At 36.7% G+C, this 24,488-nt stretch overlaps 2 protein-coding genes across 2 annotated transcripts in view; one reads left to right on the top strand and one right to left on the bottom strand.

The window, feature by feature from the left end:
- Nucleotides 1-24,488, bottom strand: part of Hcn1 (hyperpolarization activated cyclic nucleotide gated potassium channel 1) — a 435,404-nt gene that overhangs the window by 259,867 nt on the left and 151,049 nt on the right. The window lies entirely within an intron of this gene.
- Nucleotides 3,038-3,785, top strand: Mtif3 (mitochondrial translational initiation factor 3). Its single transcript, XM_060386086.1, is given in 5 exon segments — nucleotides 3,038-3,178; nucleotides 3,180-3,217; nucleotides 3,219-3,301; nucleotides 3,443-3,733; nucleotides 3,736-3,785. Coding segments are annotated over 5 exon segments (603 nt in total).

Raw genomic sequence — 24,488 nt, 5'->3', positions numbered from 1 at the left:
CCTGTGAACCTAATTCATGCTTGCAAAAAGTATATAATCCACCCAAGAGTGAACACATTAGAAGGTAGACAGGCCTCCTCCAAGTTATGTTGGATAGCATGATAAAGTCTCTCCAAATGACAGAAGGAGAGTTTCACTGCAAAATACATAATTTGGAGTCTTTCTGTACTGTTACATATTTGATATACTAGGTGTTTTAATGCATCTAAAGCCATAAGTCATAAATAATTTTATACGAACTTGAAAAAAAAAACAGGTAAATATGTTTGTGTAGAGAAAAAAAAGGCTAGCTAGAGTAAATTTTAAATTTTGATTATGTGTTTGTAATGAGTAGTATAAGGTCTGGGGGCACAGGGCTCACATTCCATGACTGGTGGATAGAAGGCAGAGATTGCAAGTTCATTCTCTCCTTCTACTTCTTGGGGATGCCAAGGATTGAACTCAGATTAACAAGCCTATGCAGCAATCTCCTTTACTTGCTAAGATATATTGTGATACCTGGGAATGGCAAACCTCTGCTTTTCCTGTATTATTAATCAGCAGATTAAGAGCTTTATCATATTAAGGTTTTTGTTGGTTTTTTGTTTGTTTGTTTGTGTTTTGTTGTTGTTGTTGTTGTTTTGGAGTGGCAAGAGAAATTGCCAATCCTTTAATTGGGGAGGGATTTAGGTTTTAGGCATTTAACAGTGATTCTCATTTGTAATACAGACAAGGAACAAACATCTTAAAACAAAGTTTTAGCAATAGAGCTATTATTATGTGGGATTCTAAAAACTACCCTAGCACAGTGATGTGGAGGCAGGAGGATTCAAAGTTCTCATTTTCTAATACAGTTAGCGATTATGCCTACAGATGAGTGTAGCTCTCAGTGTTCACCAAAGCAGCTACTTTTTTTTTTGCAGCAGCAGATGGAAACCAGATGGAGATACACAACTGGTAAAATGCCAAAACAACCGACAGTGGGGTACACATTCTCCACTGATACATCTACAACACAACCCCTGTACCTAAGGCTCAAGGAAAATAATGGAGGAATGAGTGGAAAGATAGTAAGAGCCAGAGAATCACAAACCTACTGAGAGACAGTATTTTCTAGACATGAAAGGGAAGCTTCACCCATGAAACTGCAACTAAATAGGAGCTCCATTTACATGCCTCCCATGGACAGAGTAAATGTCACAAGGCCCCATGCCTAGATAAGGAGCTATAGGCAACTGATGGATGGTGAGAGAGGGCACACTGATTTCTTTCTAGGGAAGTACTCCCTTATAGGTCATCCGATCCCATGTGGTTGTCTATGATCACACTTATAATGCAAGCAACACTAAGTGGACTCAGTATACACATATATGAGTTCATGAGTTTGAGGAGGAGAAAGAGCAGGGAACATGGAGCAAATTAAAGGGGCAGAAAGTGGTAGAAATTTAATGCTTATAAATAAAATTCTCACAAAAAGAGAATTAAATTTAAAACAGAAATTCATAGTTACCATGGATTACATAGTGAATTCAAAGACAATATTGGTTACATGAGAACTATTAACACAAAATAAATGACTGACTGGCTGGCTGGCTGAATGAATGAATAGAAGAAATTATCGAAGAGAGTTTTGATCACTTGAGGAGCCTTTCATATGGACTTTTTAATTATTTCATACCATAGATAATACACAATCTCTTTCAGCCTTTAATACCCTGCTATGAAAGTTTGCTTCTGCATAGTACAGCCTTATAGTTCTAACTGAGCAATCATTTACATTCAATTTTCTGAAACCGTTGATGGAAGGAAATGATATTTATGGAGCATGGCTTTAAGTATATGCTCTCTATACATCATCTATTCTTGGAACGAGACAAAATCTACCCTTGAATTAAATAATCAGCGTGGCATATATGTTGTATTTTTATCACAACATATGGTCTAAGGCACTTCTAAACAGAGTATTAGGAGATTATGCAGCAGAACTTGCTGTCCTTGAGGCAAGGTGGTCAGAAACTTTCTATTAAATTCATGTTGACTCACGTGTAATACTCAAAGTTGAATTATTTTATGAAAAGGATACATCTATGGTACTTTATTCATTTTCTTTACACAATGCTTAATATGCACTTTTCCTTGTAATTTGAACTTTGTGGAAAAAATTATGTAATTCCCTGAGATACATTCTAAATTATAAATTCCTCTTTTCTTGTAAACTGTCCTTTTTCAAAGGGGCAGAGAGACAAAGCACCCAGAATGACCCAGCTCTTGAGAGCCTGTTACTGACAAAGACAAATGAGTCCTAATGAGTTTAGGGGACATATGACAGCTGAGATTCTGAGCTTTAAGGGAAGAGCCACTGTTCTGAGGACATAATTCTAAATATGTTGGGATAGGAATAGGTTCTGGGGAAGTCAATGTAATTCTGTGTGTTGTGTGTTTTATGCGTAAAATGTTTCTTTTTAGTTAACAACACACATTTAATAAACAATAACTGACTTTTAAAAATCTCTATTTGCTCACTCAAACTCAAAGACCACAATCAACTAGTCAAAGAAATAAATAAGGCTCAGTCAGCACACTGAGGTTCTGAAACACAAAATCTGCACATTTTTTTTTCTCTGACAGCCCTACATTTCAAATCTTCCTCCCCATGAACATGCCATTTCAAGTTTTTCTGTGGAGCATATTGTGATAATGCCCAGATTTTATTTCATTTGTCATAAATTCTGTAGACAGGTTCTAATATAGTTTTCCATCTCCCCAAGATGTATGCTACTTTCTTATTGACATCCTCATTAATTTATTCCAACATAATCCACATTAAGAACAGAAATGGAGAACTAGAGAACTGGCTCAGTAGTTAAAGAGCCATGGATGTTCTTCCAAAGGACCTTGGTTCAATTCTGACACGGCAGTTCAGAACTTTCTATAAATTCAGTTCCAGGGGATCCAATATATATAAATACAGGCAAGACACACATATAAAAATAACAAAATAAAAATAAAACTTAAGGACTAAAAGGGCGTCCTTCTTACTCAACAACTCCGAAACAGTATGACTATTATTCAAAAGAGGCTGACTCTTCAAACCATAAAGACTGAAAATAGAAGCATTGGAAGATATTTTTGAAAACACATTGTGCAAATGTAAGACCCAGCACTTACATTGTCTCTGATTGCTTCCTCCCTAAGACTGCCTGCCGTATCTCATTTTTGCAAAAGATTTTAGTATTGTGACAGAAAAAGAAAAAGAAGGATGTATTTGTTAAGACAGGAAGGAAAATTAGTAAGCAAATTATCCATGTCCTTGATACACCAAGTGATAAACCAACAAATGTGATCAGGCTCATGAACTAAAAAAACATCAGCTTAGAGTCCCCTGATTGTCAGATCATGATCCACCAGGAGTGGCTGTGAATCAAAGAGCAGAAAAATGCCAAACCAAAATCTAGACAGTGACAAACCATGTCTTCAAATATTGTACAACACTATCTGGATACAAAATGCAAACAGTTTAGGATTAGATTGAGAAATATTAAGTTCAAGTCACTATAGCGAAAGGGAAAATGAGGACAAGCCAGAAAATAAAACAATGAGATATTTAACAAAATTCTCCAGACTGTGCCCAGAGTAGCTACCTTCTCAATCAGATCACAGATTCTTAGAGGAGGAATGGTCTTCATGTGTGTTTTTCACCATCTGAATAAGAAAGAGGAAGAGCTATACAGAGACTCTCAAGAGACCCAGGAAAAGGAACTTTGAAGAAAGACACCATATTTGACAGAGAATTAGATGTTCTGTAATAGTGGTTTTTAATAAAGAAATAGACTTTCACAGAAAAATAATTTTAGGATAACTGAATAGTGTTTCATTATACCAAAATTCTATATGCATCCCTAATAAGCTCACCATTGCAAAAATTACAGAAATTGCTTACCCTGTAGGGCAATGGATTGGTAAGAGGACATTTTTTTGCAATCTGTGAGTCTTAGCATGAGGGGAATTATTACTCACTACTCAAGGAAGGGTCTCTGGTTGCTTATAAATGACACAATTCTGCATAATAGCCATGCCTGAAATGACAAAGAGTACTGACAATATTTGTGAATAAGAAACAGAATAGACATTGTCTAGGCTTGAAGCCATCTGCTAAGTGGTGAGTAAAGAGAAAAACAAAGCTGGAAGTGATAAAACCCTAGGATCTAACTTTAAGAAGCTTCACTTTAAAGAATTTGAGCTCTTAAGTCCAGCTACACTGAGCAAACATTTCTTAGACATTCTCTGATTGCTACCAATTTCCCATGTGTTGATCCTGCAGAGAAGTAAGAAATCACTCTTTAAGGTTCTATATTGTATAGAGTTTGCTATAACACTGCTCCTGCCTAGAATGTTGGGGCCATAATTTGGTAACACCAAAAGAGAAAACAAAACAAAAGATAAATAACCTATAGAATATGTCATAGACAAAATGTAAGCAATGTTCTAATAAAAATATCATCCCCAAATGACAAGCAATATAGAAATGTGAATATTATGTAGTACAGATTAAATAACAACTGTAAGACATTAAAAATGGTACTCATCTTGTATCAGTGGCCTTAAAAAATCCTCAAGAGAAACTATATTGATAAGAACAAATGAATCTGGTAGTTTATCAGAAAATTAGGGATAGTGCTACCACAGGATTCAACTATACAAACCTAAGCATATATCCAAAATATGCTCAGGAATACAACAAAGACATTTGCTCAACCATGTTTATAGCAGCTCTATTCGTAATAGTCAGAATCTGGAAACAAGCTAAATACTCCTCAACCAAGGAATGGATACAGAAATTGTGATACACTTACACAATGGAATACTACTCAGCTATTAAAAACAGGGAAATCATAAAATTTGCAGGCAAATGGATGGAACTAGAAAAGATCATCCTGAGGTATCCCAGAAACAAAAAGCCATATATGCTATATACTCATTTATAAGTAGATATTAGTCATATAGTATAGGATAAACATACATAAATCTATACTCCTAAAGAAGATAAAAAACAAGAAGGATGCTTAATCCTTAGAAGGGCAAACAGGATAGACATCAGAAGTAGGAAAATACAGGAAATAGGGCAGTAGTCTTCCACATGGGGCCTCTAAAAGACTCTACCCATAACGTTCTTGAAGGAGATACTGAGACTCATAGCCAAACTTTGGGCAAAGTGCAGAGAACCCTTGGGCAAACTTTGGACAAAGGGAGAGATAGAAAGACCAGGAACAGACAGAAGCTCTACATGGAGACCAACATAGTCAAAAACCTGGGCCCAGTGCCGCCTGCAGAGACCAATACTCCAACCAAGAACCATGCGTGGAGAGGACATAGACCTCCTGCACAGATGTAGCCCATGGCAGCTCAGTCTCCAAATGGGCTCCCTAGTAAGGGGGACATGGACTGTTTCTGACATGAACTCAGTGGTAGGCTCTCTGATCACCGCCCACTGGGGAGTACAGCCTTGCCAGGCCACAGAGGAAGACAGCTAAGGTCAGGTAGAAGGGGAGGAGGTCCTCTTCTATCAGTGGACTAAAGGAGGGGCAAACAGGGAGAAGAAGGAAGGTGGATGAAACTGGGAGGATATGAGGGAGGGGGCTACAGCCAAGATACAAAGTGAATAAATTGTAATAAATAATAAAGGAAAAAGAAAAAGAAAGAAAATAGTAGGTGACCTGCTTGCATAGTTTGGATTCATCAACTCATTTTACCCAATTTAAAGTACAGGATGACTTCTTATCATGTCAGAGAAATAAAAAAGTATTGTTCCAGGTGAAACATTTCTTCCAAGCGGTAAAAGGAAAAGCCTTTTAAAGCATAACAACATATTTTAATAGACATTTTCATTAATTATATGCCTGACTTGAAAGCTATTGAAATGTAGGCCTGAGTAACTTTTTTTTTTCCAAAATAAAGCATCAACATTTTTTCTCAGTTGCAAATTGACATACTGTGAAATTAAACCATATAACAGAAAACTGAAAAACAACCTTATGTTTTTAATTTTTTAAACTGCAAATCATACAATAGTTTGAATAAGAAAAGTGATTTTTAAAATGAAATAAAAATATGAGCAGTATTTAGCCTCCTTTCATTGCAATATAACTTGAAAATTGTCTCATAGCATAGAAACTGGAGTCATGTTTTGTCTTAATTTATGCCATAAATGATAATACATTAATATATTCTTTTTATTCTTTTATTATTATTTCTATTAATTACAATTTTATTCACTCTGTATCCCTGCTCTAGGCCCTTCCTTCATCTCTAATTGATAGTCCTAATGAGACCTGATAGGCTAGGTCAGATAGTAGGGGAGGAAGGCCTCCACCTTCAGTGGACTAGGGGAAGGACATGGTGGGGATAAGGGAGGGAGGGTGGGACAGGGACTTAATATAGTCTTGACGATAAGAAAGTTAACAGGACAGAAAGTGTGGTACATTTACACAATAGAATATTACTTACTCAGCAATTAAAAACAAGGAATCATAAAATATGCAAGCAAATGGTGGGAACTAGAAAAGATCATCCTAAGTGAGGTAATCCATAAGCAGAAAGACAAATATGATATTTATTCACTTGTAAGTGGATAGTAGCCATATAATATAGGACAAACATACTCAAGTCTATAGTCCTAAAGAAGCTAAACAACAGGGAGGACCTTAGGGAAGATTCTTAATCCTCATTCAGAAGGGTAAACAGGATAAACCTCTGAAGTAGGAGAAGAAAAGAAACAGGACAGGAGCCCTCCACAGAGGATCTCTGAAAGACTCTACCCACCAATGTATCAAAGGAGATACTGAGATTTATAGCCTAACTTTAGGCAGAGTGCCAGAATCCTTATGGAAGAAGAGGGAGACAGAAACAGATCTGGAGGGAACAGAAACTCCACAAGGAGAACAGCAGAGCCAAAAAAACTGGGACCAGGGGGGCCTACAGAGACTGATATCCAACCAAGGACAATGTATGAAGAGGACCTAGGCCCCCTATTCAAAGGAAGCCCACTGGCTGCTCATTTCCATGTGGGTTCCTTAGTGAGGGATACGGGGGCTGTTTCTGATATGAGCTCAGTGGCTGGCTCTTTGATCACCTCCCCCGGGGAAGGGGGGTGCAGCCTTGCCAGGCTACAGAGGAAGGTGATGCAGCCCTGATGAGACCGGATAGGCCAGGATCTGATAGAAGGGAAGGAGGTTCTCCCCTATCAGTGGACTAGGGAAAGGGCTTAGGGGGAAAAGAGGCATGGTGGGTGGGACTGGGAAGAGATGAGGGAGGGAACTGCAGCAGGGCTACAAAGTGAATAAATTGTAATAAATAAATATATAAATAAAATTAAATCAAAAAAGAAAGTGAACAGAGGACCAAGTAGACTGCAGTTCAGCCATTCATTACAACAAATAAAGATTTTTAATATCATATCACTGTTCATTGATGTCTTTTTATTGTTACAGTCAAAAATAAAGGTGGCAACATGCACATGTGAATATACATTTATTCTAAATATACATTGGGTTTTAAAATAATTTTTATAATCCCTATTCTTTCTGTAAATTTGCTTTTCCATCTGGTATCATTTTCCCTCGGATTTAGAAAAGATTGAAGAATTTCTTTACAAAGAAGTTTCTGTTTTAAATCTGCCTTTTGAAATTTCAGTTGCAGAATTTTAGGTGTTAGACTCTTCATTGTCTCTGAGGCCTTGCTCACTTTTCTTCAATATTTTTACACTCTGTCCTTCAGCTTTGATAAGTTCTATCCTTAATGCAACCAATTTTCTTCTCTGTCACCTCCAATCTTCTCTTGAGTCTATAAAGTGATTTTCATTTTCATTTAAGCCACTGCATTTTCAGGATTATAATGTTCTTTCCTTCTTCTTTTCATTTCTGTTGGTAGACTTCATTCATTAACTCCTTATTTTCCCTTAAAACCTTGGAAATGATGTAACAGCAGCTCTGACATCCCTGAATGCTAATAAAAGCTTAGTAGTGCTTTATTTTCATGGTTTACCAATTGTTAGTTCCAAAGTATGCCAGAATTTTCACTTTCTTCAAATATCTGGATTTTTTAATGGGATAATGAAAGTTAGTGGTATATTGAAGAGAGAGGGTTTGTTATATTTCTCAGAAAATGCATTTCTAAGAGGCAGTCACTGTAGTTGAGTACAATGGTAAAATAATAATTTCTGAGGTCAACAGCACATATCTTCTATTCAGTTTCTTAAGCTTTATTCTTTCCTTCTAATCTTACACACATTTTCTCATCCAACATCTATAATTTATAATTCCTCCCAAATATTTAAAGTATATTTTATACTTGGATTTTTGTTGCTTTTTCCTTCTACGTAGTCTTCCCTTTCAAGTATTTTCTTTTAACTGACAGGTTTTTTTAAGTTTTATACATAAAGTATAGCTAGTAAGGGGCTTCGTTTGATTTTTAATAGTGAAGAAGCCCCCCCCCTAAATTTCATAGTAGCAAAATTTTGCACTCACTGAGATGCATTTCTTTTCTCTCAGCAGTATTCTGATTTCTTTCTACTGACTTCAATTTTTTAAAAATGTGTTGGAGCTAGTGAAATAGCTCAGTAGTTAAGAGCACTTGCTGATCCTTACAAAGGACATGGATTCAGTTCTCAACACAAACGTAGTGGTTCACGATCATCTATAACTCCAATTCAAAGGGGTTAAATACTTCTGTCCTCCATAGATACTGCATGCAGATGGTGCACTTACACACATGTACACAAAACATACACATAAGGTAAAAAACATATTTCAAAATTATTTAATCTGTGTTTCATGTAATCATCTGTAAGTCTTTTTTTCTCTTTTTTAAATTTTTTATTAATTACACTTTATTCACTTTGTATCCCCCCTGTGGTTCCCTCCCTCCTCCCTTCCCAATCCTTCCCTTCCTCCACCCTCTGCATGCATGCCCCTCCCAAGTCCACTGATAGGGGAGGTCTTCTTTTCCTTCCTTCTGATCCTAGTCAAAATTAGGTCTCATCAGGAGTGGCTGCACTGTCTTCCTCTGTGGCCTGGTAATGCTGCTTCCCCCTCAGGGGGAGGTAATTAAAGAGCAGGCCAATCAGTTCATGTCAGAGACAGTCCCTGTTCCTATTACAATGGAACCCACTTGGTTACTGAACTGCCATCTGTGCAGGGGTCTTAGGTTATCTCCATGCATAGTCCTTGGTTGGAGTATCAGTCTCAGGAAAGACTCCTGTGCTCAGAATTTTTGGTTCTGTTGCTGTCCTTGTGGAGTTCCTGTCCTCTCCAGATCTTACTGTTTCCCATTTCTTTCCTAAGATTCTCTGCACTCTGCCCAAAGGTTGCCCATAAGTCTCAGCATCTGCTTTGATAGTCTGCAGGGCAGAGCCTTTCAGAGGTCCTCTGTGTCAGGCTCCTGACTTGTTCTCTCTTTTCTCCTTCTTCTGATGTCCATCCTCTTTGCCTTTCTGGATAGGAATTGAAAATTTTAGCAAGAGTCCTCCCTCTTGATTAGTCTCTTTAGGTGTACAGATTTTAGTAGGTTTATCCTATATTATATGTCTATATGAGTGAGTATATACCATGTGCATCTTTCTGCTTCTGGGATAGCTCCCTCAGGGTGATCTTTACACAGTGGAATATTACTCAGCAATAAAAAAACAAGGAAATCATGAAATTTGCAGGTAAATGGTGGGATCTGGAAAATATCTGTAAGTCTTAACAAATGAAAGTGGGGCTGGAGAGATGGCTCACTGGTTAAGAGCACTTTCTGCTCTTCCAAAGGACCCGGGTTCAATTCTCAGCACCCACATGGGAGCTCACAACTGTCTGTAATGGCAATTCCAAGGGATCTGACACCTTCATGCTAATGCAGATAAAATAAAGATAAGTAAATAAATAAATATTTTTTAAAAATAAATAAAAAACAAATGAAAGTTTGTCTAATGACTATGTAAATTATTTTCATTGACATGTATATCATCTTGATTCACAGATAATCATCTAGATTATATAAATAGCATCTTTGACTACATTTTCCAAATGCATTAGTTGATTTTCTCCTGTTGATTTTCTACTATTTTTTCCTTACACTACTGAATTAATGTATGGCTTGATCTTTTATTCATTTTTTTTTTACCTTCCTGTCTTCTTTACAATAGGGTTTTAGTTTTCATTTAATTTTTTTCACTGAGTCATTCTTTATGCTATTGGTCAGCTGACCACAACAGTGTAAAGAGTATGTATAGAATAACACATAAACAAAGATTATCAATTTTGAAAGTTAGCAGTAGATTGAAACTTTAGAAGATGCTGGATTGACAGGGCAAGTACTCCAGGTCATCTCTGTTAGTTGTACTTGAAAGGAGAATTATTGCTGGTGTGTCTGTCCTATACACTGATATAAGCTCTGTTCCCTTTTTTATGCAACACAGGAGTTTACATTGAGAAATTAACAGGTAGCAGCGTAAAGTTGCAGAAATTATTTCATGGATTGGCATATTGTTCCTTAAGTCTAGACTGTTTCTAAAGTCTAAATGAACCAGTGAGGAGCAACCACTTAATTCCAAGTCCTGCCATATGAAAATTCAGTGCAGCCAGTCCCGATGAGACCTGATAGGCTAGGGTCTGGAGGATAGGAAGGGGAGGAGGACCTCCCCTATCAGTGGACTGAAGGAGGGGCAAGGGGGGAGATAAGGGAGGGAAGCACAGCAGGATTGGAAGGGGCTGAGAGAGGGGGCTACATCTGGGATACAAAGTGAATAAATTATAATAAATAAAACATACTAATATGTTTGAGGTACTGAATTGGCAGTTTCTTTTGTTTAGATTATTTTGATTTTTATTGATTACAGTTTATTTACTTTGTACAGGATACAATAAACTGCATCCTTCCTCCCCTCCCAATGCCACCCTCCTTCTTCCTCACCCCTGTCCCTTTCCCAGTCCACAGAAAAGGGAGGTTCTCCTCCACTTCCCTCTGATTCTAGTCTATCAGGTCTCATCAGGAGTGGTGCATTGTCTTCTTCTGTGGCCTGGTAAGGCTGCTCCCCCCTCAGGGGGAGATGATCAAAGAGCAGTCAATCAGTTCATGTCAGAGACAGTCCCTGTCCCCCTTACTATGGATGCCACTTGGACACTGAACTACCATAGGCTACCTTCGTGCAGGGGTTCCAGGCCATCTCCATGAGTGGTCCTTGGCTGGAGTATTAGTTTCAGAAAAGACCCCTGTGCCCAGACTTTTTGGATATGTTGCTGTCTTTGTGGTGCTCTTGTCCTCTCCAGGTCTTACTATCTCCCACTTCTTTCATAAGATTCCCTGTGCTCTACCCAAAGTTTGGCTATGAGTCTCAGGATCTGCCTCAATACACTGCAGGATAGAGCCTTTCAGAGACCCTCTGTGGTAGGCTCCCGTCCTGTTCCCTGTTTTCTCCCTCTTCGCCCTCTTCGGATGTCCATCTTTTTTGCCTTTCTAAATGAGGACTGAGCACCTTAGCCAGAGTCCTCCTTCTGATTAGCTTCTTTAGGTGAACATATTTAGTATGTTTATCCTATATTATATGTGTAATATCTACTTATGAGTGAGTATACACCCTGTGTGTCTTTCTGCTTCTGGGATACCTCACCGAATTGAAGGAAAAACAGGAAAACACACTCAAACAGGTGTAGAATTGGCAGTTTCAAAAACAAAATAAGAAATGTTTCTAATACTAAAAGTAGAGCTTCATTAATAAGTAAGTTTCTGAAACATATTTTAAATGGCATATTTATAATATGATTGAAAGCATCAAATCAACTTATAAGAATAACGTCAACTGGATAACATTTACATAAAAGGATTATCCACGATTATGTATATCCATTTTTTGTAAGTGTACACTCAGTATATGTATCCAACAGTCCCATAAATTAGATGCTACCACAATTTTAATCATTATAAAATAAAATTTCATGACTATGAATCTTGTGACCAAGGCTGCATAAGTGATAAGTGACAGAGCTACAGTCAGAAACTTGGCCTAATAATAATATAACCCATATTCTTTCTTGATGTTCATTTAGAAGTCCTAGCTTGAGTTCTCCCACTTTATCTCCAGCAGTCCTGGAATGTTTATGAAATATCAACAAAGCTGAAAACACTACATTTATATCAAAAAGGCAGCTGAAACATTTAAATATTAACATAGCTAAGTAGGTATAGTTGGCAGAGAATTAAAAGACTTAAAGTAAGAAATGAAGACCCAAATAAAAGAGTTTTCCTTGTACTCAAAAGCAGATCAAGATTCTGCTGCCCTATTGTAAAGACAGATTTAATTGTCCAAGTCTTACACACTGCAGAATTGGATTTTTATTGTAGAGACTGATTTTTCCATCAGGCTAGCATTTTTTTTTTTAATTCAAGTAACAGTTGATATTCTTTTACCATCTTCATGTCCTAGATAACCAAAGATGGAAGCAGAAGGTTATAAAATCAATAGCTAGAGGCTTAAAAGCATGGTCAAAGTATTCTCTTTGTAACTTAGGGTCAGCCTTAAAACACTGAAAGTCCAACTCCACCAAACTAAAAGAATCTTTATCTGTTACATAAGGGTTATATCTACTTAAAATTCACTTAACCATGAAATCAGAAAACTTCTGACACAAAGTACATGTTCAAACATCCAAAGAGCATTATTTTCCTTCCTTGTTTCCACATGAGCTTTATTTATCTATGAGGCCTTTTATTTCTAAATGTGAAAGGAACTCACTAAATAACTCATCCTCTCCTATTCCTTTCCATTCTTACCAAAGCTCAATAAATACCCATCTCTACACCCCACCATGTCCTTTTTCCAGAATGTTCTGTGACCCATTTAGTTTAACCAGGACTATCAGTGTATTCGATTAAAAGTAACAACTGAAGTCTGATGAGGTCACCAGAACTTATAGAATTGGGTCTAGTGACCTCTTCCCTCTAAATTTATCACTCTCACAGACTTTATCAATGAAGGCTAAGACCTCCTGATCCCATCCTAATTCTAGGGCCGGGCCTGTTCTTGTGCAGACTCAACGCAGGCATCTATAGTGGCTGTCAGTTTATGATTACTATAGCTGTGTCTTGTCCAAAAGCTGGCAGTTCCCAGCACGCCTCTAAATCTTTAGCACTTATGTTCAACTCTGCTGTATTCCCTGGACCTTAGAGGTATAGAATAAACATCTTAGTTATGACTGAATACTCACCTGTCATTTATTCTCGGCCTCTTGTGAAACAATGAGTCACAGAATTGACCACAATTCACTGGAAAGACAGGGCTTCTCTGATAAGGCTGAGGGTGGCACTGATCTAAAATTCTCATAATAATTTTGATCACATTCTAACTCTAATTATAATCTCCCTAGAAAGAATTTACAATAGATTTTATTTCTAGTTACTAGATTTATTTTTGCTGAGTTCTATAGGATTTATTCCATCATGAGATTAAAAGAGGATAGACCTGAGCAGCTCAGGGCAGTCAACAAACAGAAAAAGCATGTGAAGTTGGGCAGTAAATAGACAGGACGTGTATAAGAGGGTGAGCAGTGAACACAGAGGGCCATCCTATGAAGGTGGGAAGTAAACACAGAAAACATGCCTGAACTTTTCTTTCAACACCTGATTTTTTTTTCCCTGTTTTGTTCAGGCCACCAACTTGTGAGATCACAGTGCCCATGTTCAGGGCTATTTTTCCTCTGTTAGTTAGTCTACTGTAGAAGCAGTCTCAAAACCACACATACAGGTGTGAACTACTAACCTTTCAGACACTTACCAAGTGCCAATCAAACTGGCAAAGTTTAACCAGCACACTCCCAGCGTGCTTCACAAAAAAAAAAATAAACATCACTCTGTAATTTCCTTTTAATTTTAGTAGGTACGTGGTCATCTTAAAATTCAGAAAGAATTGAAATGTGTTTCTATAGCATGAGATATTAAAATGTATTTTAATTATTGATCATTCTCCATATAATTAAATAAAATTGAAAACCACAGTGATAAATACATATGAATAATTAATTCTGATGAAATATTCAAACCCTTGTTAATTTGTTTATTGCTTATCACAAACTTTTTGTCATAAATCTGTCTGCATATAAACTTCTCATCTAAGAGTATAAAGCCTCAAATCTGATTCTGTTTCACATTGAACAAAAATCTTGGTGATCAGGGCTCTACTAATGGTATAGTCTTGGCTATAGGAATGAATCTATGGAAAAGTTATATTGTGTTGATAAGGATATCTTAAAGGCCTAATTCTGTGAATTCACAAATGCTGTGAATTCTGGATCATAGAATCCTACACCACCAGGTCTCCAGAGCCATTTACTACAGGGCTGCCTCTGCACCGATCTTCTCCAGCTGTAGGTGATTAGGACACACCATGTGCCAGCCTGAGTCCTCCTGCCTCCTAGCAAGATGCAAACTCAGATCAAGTCCTGCTTCAACCTGGAGAGCTCCAATTCTGCTAACTCATCCCTTCCAGAAATATGCCCCTTGGGTCCCAGTCACTAGATCATCAGGAACATGAGGACTCCCCATATCAATGGACCAGAGAAGTGGGATAGGGGAGGTAGAGGGAGGAAGGGTGGGATTGGGAGGAGATGAGGGAGGGGGCTACAAGCAGGATGTACAGTGAATAAATTAAAAAAAGGAAAAAAAGATAAAAGACTTAGACACGTTACACAGCTACATAGTGTATATGAATATATGAATATATGAATATACACTATGTAGCTGTGTAACGTGTCTAAATCTTTTTAATCCAGCAACATGGCTGCTCTGGCAAGGGATCACATCCAAAGATCTTGTAGGTCTATGTGATCCAGCTGGAATGCTGAGAAACTCTGGGTTACAGTGGGATCTAGACTGAATACAGACACGCCCCTAGTACACACCCCAAACAATGAAAGTAAGGTTGGTTTATAGAAGGAAGTAGCCATGTTTGGAAGTGACATCTAACGGATGGGCAGACAAAGTGACAAATCAGAGAAAGATTTGACAGAATCAGAGTTAGGATATGCACAACTCTCTTGAGAACAAGACAGGAAAGAGAGAAGCACAGGAGGGAGGATGCACCAGAAGCAGTTGAAGAGACAGAACAGGACAGGAACCTACCATTGATACTTTCTGAAAGACTCTACCCAGCAGGGTATCAAAGCAGATGCTGAAACTCATAGCCAAATATTTTGGGCAAAGCACAGGGAGTCTTACCGAAGAGCAGGGGGATGGGAGGGGGATAAATGGACCCTCAAGACGACAGGACCTCCACCAGGAGATCAATAAAGCCAAAAAATCTGGGTACAGGATCCTGCAGAGACTAATGCATCAATCTAGGACCATGCATGGAGAGAACCTAGACCTCCCGGTCAGATATAGCTGATAGGCAGCTCAGTCTCCATGTGGGGCCTATAGTAAGGGGAGCAGAGGTTATCTCTGATATATACTTTGTTGCCCTCTGTTTGATCACTCCCCTGGGGTCAGGCAACTGTGCCAGGCCACGGAGGAAGAGGATCCAGGCAGTGCTGAGAAGACTTGATAGATGGTAGAAGAGGAGGACTCCCCCTTTCTGTTGTCTAGGGGAGGGTGATACTGGAAGAGGAAGAGCGACAGAAGGTGGGACCAGGATGAGATGAGGGAGGAGGCTCCAATAGGGATATAAAGTGAATAAATTATAAATTAAATAAATGATTTTTTAAAAGAGGAGCACAGGATGAGAGAGGAAGTTTTCACCAAGAATTTCTTACTTAAACAGTTTTATAGGGACAGGTTTCAGAGAGAAAAAGCTAGACACAGGTGAAGACAGAACAAGCCAGAAAATGAGAAGGAGGCAGAAGATTAGAACATATTGCCAGAATTAGATTGAGATCAGGCAGAGCAATTAAGTCAGAGAAGCCAGTTTGAATCAGTTGTCTTAGAGAGCAATTTAGGCCAGAACAGCTGAGTTGAACCAGCCAGAGAGAGTTCAGATAGACCTAGGAAGGCTTGGGAAATGCTCTCATCTCATCCCCTCATCTGTGGAAATAAATAAAAAAAAAATTATACTATATACAGGACAATGAATATAATTTAAATAAGTGAAAACTTATGTTTTTATATGTATTCTTAAATTATATTTAATGTGTAGATATGTGTATCTGCACATGGCTTAAGGCACATCAGTCCAGGAATATGCAGAGGCCAGAGGCATTAGACCCCCAGGAGCTAGAGTTACAAAGAGTTACTGACCTTCCCAATGTACATGCTGGAAACCAAACCCAGGACCTCCAGAAGTGCTCTTACCACCATTTAACCTCTCTCGCTCTAAAACCATAATTTTTAAGTAGTGATAACCTTAGATGTAAAATGGGTTACACACTACAGCACATTGTGTTTATAGACAAAAATTATGAAAAGTTAAACACTCTTCAAGTAAATTATGATTGATAAAAAAGATATTTTATATGTTTTCTGTAATTCAAACAGGATAGAAAGACAACTAAATTTTATTGTGAATTATAATTTTTTTAAAATCATGGGTTTTATATTTGTTATCCAACATAATTATTTTATTTTGTTTTTTTTTTTATGAATCGGTAGGATTAACATAGTGAAAATGGCCATCCTGCCAAAAGCAATCTACAGATTCAGTGCAATTCCCATCAAAGTACCAACACAATTCTTTTGCAGACCTTGAAAGAGCAATTCTCTACTTCATATTTTTTTTAATGTGTGGTTAAATTCAGGTTATAGGACATCAAAATACTTTCAAATATTTCTTGTACTTAATCACACAAAGGTTGAGAGGTTACAAAAGGGAATGTCAAAATAATGTATTGCTATATAATAAAATATACACTTTCTGCTTATAACATTCTAATGTCTTAAGCTCATTTCGGTAATTAATGTCCTTCTGCCCTTGTCTTATAAGCTTGAAGTATAGTGCATTTTTAACCTTAAGTAAATATGATCAAATATGCTAACTGGCACCTTACATTCTCTCTGTGAAGCTCTCTACTATTAAAATTTTTAAATTTAGGTTCTTTCCATTATAAAGAAGGAGGAAAATTGTAATATAACTACATTTCCCCTTTTCTTTCTTCCCTCTAAATGCTTCCATATACCATTTTTTCACTCTTCCACATTCATGATCTTTTTTTCATTAAATGTTGTTTCATGGATATAGGTAGAAGTACATATATATATATATGTATATATATATATATATATACACACTCTTAAATACATAAACACTACATATTCAGTCTTTATAATGTTACTCGTGTGTATATTCTCAGGGATGATCATTTGATTTGGGCTAACAACTCTGCGTGCTCTTCCTTAGTTACCTGTACCTTAGTTACCTTAGCTCTTTGTGTAGGTTTGCATGCTCATGATCTCTAACCTGTCCACTTTGCCATTTCTATTACTGTTGTCCTTGTTCAGCTCCTGTTCTTACACATTGAATTCATTTTCATATGACTAATACATGAAGTGGGTAGAAGAAAATGAGGGTGTTATGCTGAAAAGAGGTTCAGCCTAACATCAAAAGAGATACAGTCTGACTTTTTTTTTGAAAAATGCCTTTGTATATATCTTTTTAGATTTATAATCTTACTTTATATTATTCCATGATTTTGAAATACTTCAACACAAAAAGAATCAAATACTTAGATTCTTGTTACATTCTAGAATATCCTAGTATTGTAAGAAATGTAGTGTGTCAAATATATCTATACCATAGAAAGATAGAATATCTTCTTAGAATACACTTTTTATTGCTAAATAGAAAATTTATATTATTAAATAAAAATTGTAAAGTTCATAGTAACTAAATAATAGTTACTAAGAAACTTGGTAAAAACATAGCAACTACACTCCTTAGAAAGACACTTTAACACCTCACTCTTCTCTAGAATCATCATAAATCCATAGATTGTTTTTCAACATAAACCTACAAGTTCTACAATTACAGGGTTGGTTTTTTTTTTCTAATTTGGAAATCCATCTGTCATCTCCTTCTTGCAAAGTAGATGGCATCTTCTGAACTTGTTTTCAGTTTTATTCCCAAGTACTTTATTATGTTGTTTAATTCATGTTTATTTTTCATTTTCTTATATTTTAAATTTGTTTATTTGAGAATGGCATACACATGCATAGCAATGTTCTGAATACACACTCATCAATCCCCACATCCTGCTCCTCTTGGACCTTTCCCCTCCCACTTGTTCTTTCCAACTACAAAGAACAAGTGTGACTTTTTACAAAATAACCCACTGAATCCAATCAGTGCTGGTCACATGACAATGGATGTAGTATTGCTATCGCCTGCAGCATAATTATACTGGGGGGACATAGTCCTGGAGAAAATGGACTTTCTCTTCAACAAAGCTATCTGCTGCCAATAGCTTCTCAGCTGGGGTTGGGATCTCATTAGCCCTTCTCTCTTTTTCATGCAGAAATGTTGAATTTCTTGGCCAATCTTCTGACTTGTTAAGTATTACGATATGTGTCAGTGTTGACAATCAATTATACAAAACACTTCCCTTTTCTCATCAATGTAAGAACTCTTATTTGCACATGGAACATATCTCTGATACGCCTGAAATAGTTTAGACATACACATAAATAACAGCTAGATAATTAGATAGATAATAGATAGACAGACAGACAGATAGACTTGTGTAAGAGCCTTTGAACTCAGTCTGATTTTATAATGGTGTCTTTACCAGGTTGGATTCTCACTCTCATACAAGAGATTTAAAAATATCTATGTCTGTGATTATCTATACTCTTCTCATTACTGTGGAAAATTATATGATAGATTTTTTTTCCCTTAAGTTTTCCAGGAAAATATCAAAACCCAAGGTTCTTCAAAAATTAAAATGAACAGCAATGCATGTCCAGCCAATTCCTCCTTTATCCTCAGGTCTACAACATGAACTTAGTCTCCAATTGGACACCAACTGCTGTATAATAAATGCAGTTGTTTACATTACTTTTTATTAAATTTTTATTTTTATATTAATTAGTTTATTCATTTAGTATCCCAACTATAGCCCCTCCCTTCCCCCCCCCATCCCACCCTCTTTCTCTCATCTCCTCCCATGCCCCTCTCCAAGTCCACTGATAGGGGAGGTCCTCCTCCCCTTCCATCTGACCCTAGCCTATCAGGTTTCATCAGGACTGGCTGCATTGTCCTCCTCTGTGGCCTGGCAAGGACATGGCGGAGGTGATCAAAGGGCAGCCCATGGCCATTGAGTTCATGTCAGAGACAGTCCCTGTTCCTCTTACTAAGGAGCCCTCTTGTATACTGAGCTACCAATGGCTACATCTGAGCAGGAGTTCTAGGTTATATCCATGATAATCTGTTTAACCTGAGCACTTTTTCATTTTCTACTTCAAACCAATAGTTTTGATTAGAGTTGGTTTTTTTTTGTTGTTGTTGTTTTGTTATTGTTTTTGTTTAATTTAAGGACTGAAAATACATTTTCATCTTGATGTTAAAATGCTGTAAACTTTCTAAAGCCTTCTGTATCTACTTGCTATAAGCTGTTATCTAAAATCTATACAATTCGGAAATTCCACACGTCATTGAGTTTCTTTCTGTATGACCTTTAACTTCAAAATGGAAGGCTCCTCAAACTATATTACATTTCTCATCTTAGACCCTCTTCTTTCTGTTATCAATTCTCATCAAGCTTGGTCTGTTACTTTCTGTCCCATTCTTCTCTTTCTTTTCCTGTCTTCCTACTTTATACATATTCTATTTTCAACCCCTACTTTGATTTGTTAACTTTAAGGCTCTTACCAGTACTCAAGAATGCTTATAAAGTAAGCCTACTTCCTGTAGCCAAAGTTTTAAGTCTATTTCAGGCATAGTATGCTGCTTTAAAAAAGGTCTTGTCACAGGCAGTTCACTACCCTTATGGGCCATATCTTAGAGAAGATTACTCACAGGGTGTTTGAGAGTAATCTAACACTCAAGTAGCAGAGGCAAGTGGAGCTCTGAGAGGGAGGCCAGCCTGGTCTGTAGAGTTCCAGGACATCCAGAGCCCACATGGAGAGATCCTGTTTCAAAATCAGGAAAAAAAAAAGAAACAAAAGAAAAGACAGATAGCCAAGTGTGGTCTGCTGCACCTTTCAGCAGAAGCAGGGACATTGAGATGCCCTGGGCTTGCTGTCAGCCAGGCTAGTCTGGCACTTGGTGGCACAGGGAGACTGCCTCAAAAAGATGGTGAAGAGGATTAAAGAAAACACTGAACACTGAACTCCGGCTTCCACAGGCACACGTGTACACGTGCAGAGAGAGCTGCGTGCTCACATGCCCGTGTGTGCACACGAATACACTATATCCATATTACAAACTTAATAACTGATTCTAGAATCTGTTACGCCCTTGGTGAGTTTAAAAAATAAAAAAGAAATCTGTTTTCTCGTTGCTATTAATGTTTTCACTGTACCTGCTATGAATGTCTACAGTAAAAGGTAATTAATGCTTCATATATGTGAATTTTATACAAACAGGTTTAACAAATGAAGTCAACTATGGGCATCTGCAGTAAAAGAGAATATGGTAGTTCCAAGACTGTGAGTAAACAAAAAATGGCAAGGAACCTTTGAATCAATCCTTAAAAATAGGATTTAAAATGTAATGAATGGCTTCCTCCTTTTGACAGCTGTTTACTAAGATTTCTATTACTAAAATATGTACACTTGTTCATTTTATAAATGTGGTACTTACTTAAATGTGACCTTGAACTTGAAAAAAAATGTGACTGCTATCTTCAAAAACACTATAGTTAATGCATTCGGACAGCTACAATGAGCGCTCACGCGTCTCCCATCTGTACTTGCTTAGAAGAGAAAATGTAACACTCATTTGTGAATTGAAATTTACCTCAATGTAGTTTCTAGGAAACCATTCATAAAATCACAGCTGCAGCTAATTTCCATCTCTATGGACTTTGCATTGGTTAAAAGTAGAGAAAAAAGGATCATATTATTTTTGAAAGTCATGAACAGAACACTGAATTACATCATTCTAGGCATACAAATCTTAATAATTCACTAAATGACAAGTCATTATCCTCATTCTTAAGTAAAACTCTGACATCACATCCAAGCATTTTTAAGAGCTCTCTACTTCAGCACCCTATATTTTTTGAAGAAAAAATTACTTGATGTTTTGTGATACACATGGCTGTCACAATTGCCTGACAAATGTTCACGGTAGCTATTAGAATGAAGAAGAAAAAGTAGGAAATAGAATAATGAATGAAGAGAAAGATTATGCTATTCTTATAGCACTTACACATCTAGCTCCATATACAACAGAGAGACTTTAATAAAAATTTACCATATTTTTGTGGTGTTTGTGAAGATAGAGAAAGAAGAAATGAGAAAAAATGATAGCCTGAGATACTGAAAGACCTCTAAATGTCATGATAGAAAGAATATTTTTCCAATTATATACAATGATAAAACAATAAAAGAATGAAGACAAACATTACTCCCATTTAAATATATAATATATATAAATATGTATTTATATAAGTATTTTATATATAAAAGAAATTCAATCATGAATCATTCCCAGCTGTGAGTCTCTACCTACAAATGTGCCCACTGGCACAATAGCAGCAAAAACATCATGGTAGTAACCAAACAATTTCTAATTCAATTTAAGCCCCATTCTGCAACAAGAAGCCCATTCCTGCACCGTTAGTGGGTGCCTGTGGTTAGATTGTTGATAGGACCTAGAGAAGAAACTACTTCTATACTATGCTGAGTGGATAAAGATTATACCATCTCCTAATGATTTACTGGATTAGCCACAGATCAATGCACCTCTCAGTCCTCATCCAAGAAACTTCTATTTGCAGTATGTGGTGAATAACACAAGCACACACACACACACACGAAACAGAGCTGGCAAAGCTGAAAAGAATAAGAGATTTCAGAATGTGAGCTCTAAAAGGACCCTTCCTTTCAAGACTCAGGGACTATTGTGGAAGATGGAGGCAGAAAGAGTATAAGAACCAGAAGCAGTGGGTGACAACTGGAAAACTTTGCCTTCCGGGTACGTGAGAGAAGCTCTATGTATTAACTCACGGAAGTTGTGACAAAATAAACAAAAGCAGTGAAAGCCAAAGTCAGACAAACACTAGTACGGATGGGAGAACTGAGCACACAATTCTGCTCTTAGCTATGGAGCTGTAGGCAATTGTTTGACACAGGAGAGGTAGAGCTAGTTCTCTCTCAGAGCTTAGTCCCCGATATGTGATATGTCGACCATGCTCTAGAAGAATACCCTACATCCACGAATAGTTATGCAGCACAATTTGGTCTTGAAGGGGTTTGAAAAGAAAAAGAAAAAAAAAGACACAAAGCTGGGTAGGTAGTGAAGTGTGGTAGATGTAGGCAGAGTTGAATTGTAAATATGATTAATGCTATACAGTAAAAGTTCTGAAAGAACAAATAAAAAACTAAAAAATAAGATAAACCCCATCATGAAAGGCACATAGATTCACAGTGTAGTCAGCATCAAGAAATGGACACTTTCTTGCCAAAAATGTTTGTGTATCATATTCTTCTCAGATGCAGTACTTTTTTTCTTTAAATTATTGTTACATATAGTCTGTAGATAATGACACTGCAAAACTGAATAGATGATTTGTAATTATAAATAATAATTTTGAACAATGCTAATTTTCATAGACTGATTACTTCTCAATTGCATAAACATACAAAAGCTATCCATTAATTATAAACAATTACATTCATTATTTGTACATAGCAAAACAGTAATCAATTAAGATTTTCAAGGGTTTAGTTTTATAATATAATTTCTTAAAAACCATAATTAATTAAAATACATTCGTTGTGACCAATAATTTGCCACTCTTTCCAGAATTTTAATTATACCTTGAGATTATCACAAATTTTGTAAAGGGAGTTTATGGACCTGAAAATATTTAACAGAATTAGACTGATCTTCAAATTTTGCATTTAAGCCTCAGACATGGGAATGTCATATCTATAAGTAATGTCTTTGATGAAATCTAATACATTATTCCAAACAACTGCAAATATTTCATTAAATCTGGTTTGCCCATTAATTTTAGGCACAATATATCACCTCTCTAATATCTGAGCAATATTCTCCACCTCTAAAAACTGTGAACTCAATTGTTGATATTATAGAGTTAAACAAACATCCAATATTAAATAAATAATCAAAAAAGTTAATTAAAAAGTAAAAATAAACCGTGTCAAAATAGGCAGCACTGAGCTTTCATTATACAAGAATCAACAAAGTTAACTTGTTTTCCACTTGCTGATTATGCTTTTTTGCAATGTAATAACATCCACCAACTTTGGAACCAAGAAATGTCCTTTGTTTGCATAAAACTAGCACATATTAATGCTTTAATGTTCATTTATGGACAAGTAAAGTCCTGGAAAAATTTCCTTTTAATAAACAGAGCAGGATTCTAAGATAAATGTATCACCATCACATTTAATTTGTCTTGGAAATGTCAGGTTGAAAATAGTTGTATTTTATTAGCTCTCCTTTAAAGGAGAAGTTAAAGGTATGGGTTTACAAAGGTCTGAGCAGGAGTTAATAAGCCTGGACACATGATACATTTTTTTTTTTGTCGCTCAAAATAAATACGTATCTCATACAAGAAACCTCAGAAGGATCATAACTGCATATCTAGGGGTTTTGTATATTTATGACTAGAATTACTATCACACATTTATCTTGAGGACATCTGACTTTAAGATCAATATGATGAGCCAGACTGATTTCCAAAGTGGTTGTACAAGTTTACATTCCCACCAGCAGTGGAAGAGGGTTCCCTTTTCTCTACAACCTCTCCAGCAGGTGTTGTCACTTGAGTTTTTGATCTTAGCCATTCTGATGGGTATAAGGTGAAATCTTGGGGTCATTTTGATTTGCATTTCCTGGATGACTAAGGACATTGAGCATTTCTTTAAGTGTTTCTCTGCCATTTGATATTCCTTTATTGAGAATTCTCTGTATAGCTTTGTACACCATGTTTTAATTGGATTATTTGATCTGTTGGTGTTTAACATCTTGAGTTCTTGATATTCTGGATATTAACCCTCTGTTAGATAGATATAGGGTTGGTGAAGATGCTTTCCCTGTCTGTAGGCTGTGGTTTTGTTCTGATGACAGTGTCCTTTGCTTTACAGAAGCTTTTCAGTTTCATGAGGTCCCATTTATTGATTGTTGATCTTAGAGACTATGGTGTTGGTGATCTGTTCAGGACATTGTCTCCTGTGCCAATGTGTTCATGGCTCTCCCCCAAGTTTTGTAATAGATTTAGTTTGTCTGGTTTTATGTTGAGGTCTTTGATCCACTTGGATTTTACTTTTGTGCAGGGTGATAAGTATTGATCCATTTGCATTTTTCTACATGTAGACATCCAATAGGAATAGCACTGCTTCAAGATCCAGGTATACTACTCCTG

Source organism: Meriones unguiculatus, chromosome 6 (assembly GCF_030254825.1).
Source record: "Meriones unguiculatus strain TT.TT164.6M chromosome 6, Bangor_MerUng_6.1, whole genome shotgun sequence".
NCBI classification, from domain to species: domain Eukaryota; kingdom Metazoa; phylum Chordata; class Mammalia; order Rodentia; family Muridae; genus Meriones; species Meriones unguiculatus.
Note: the sequence above shows the minus strand (reverse complement) of the source record. Positions and strands in the feature narration are given on the sequence as shown.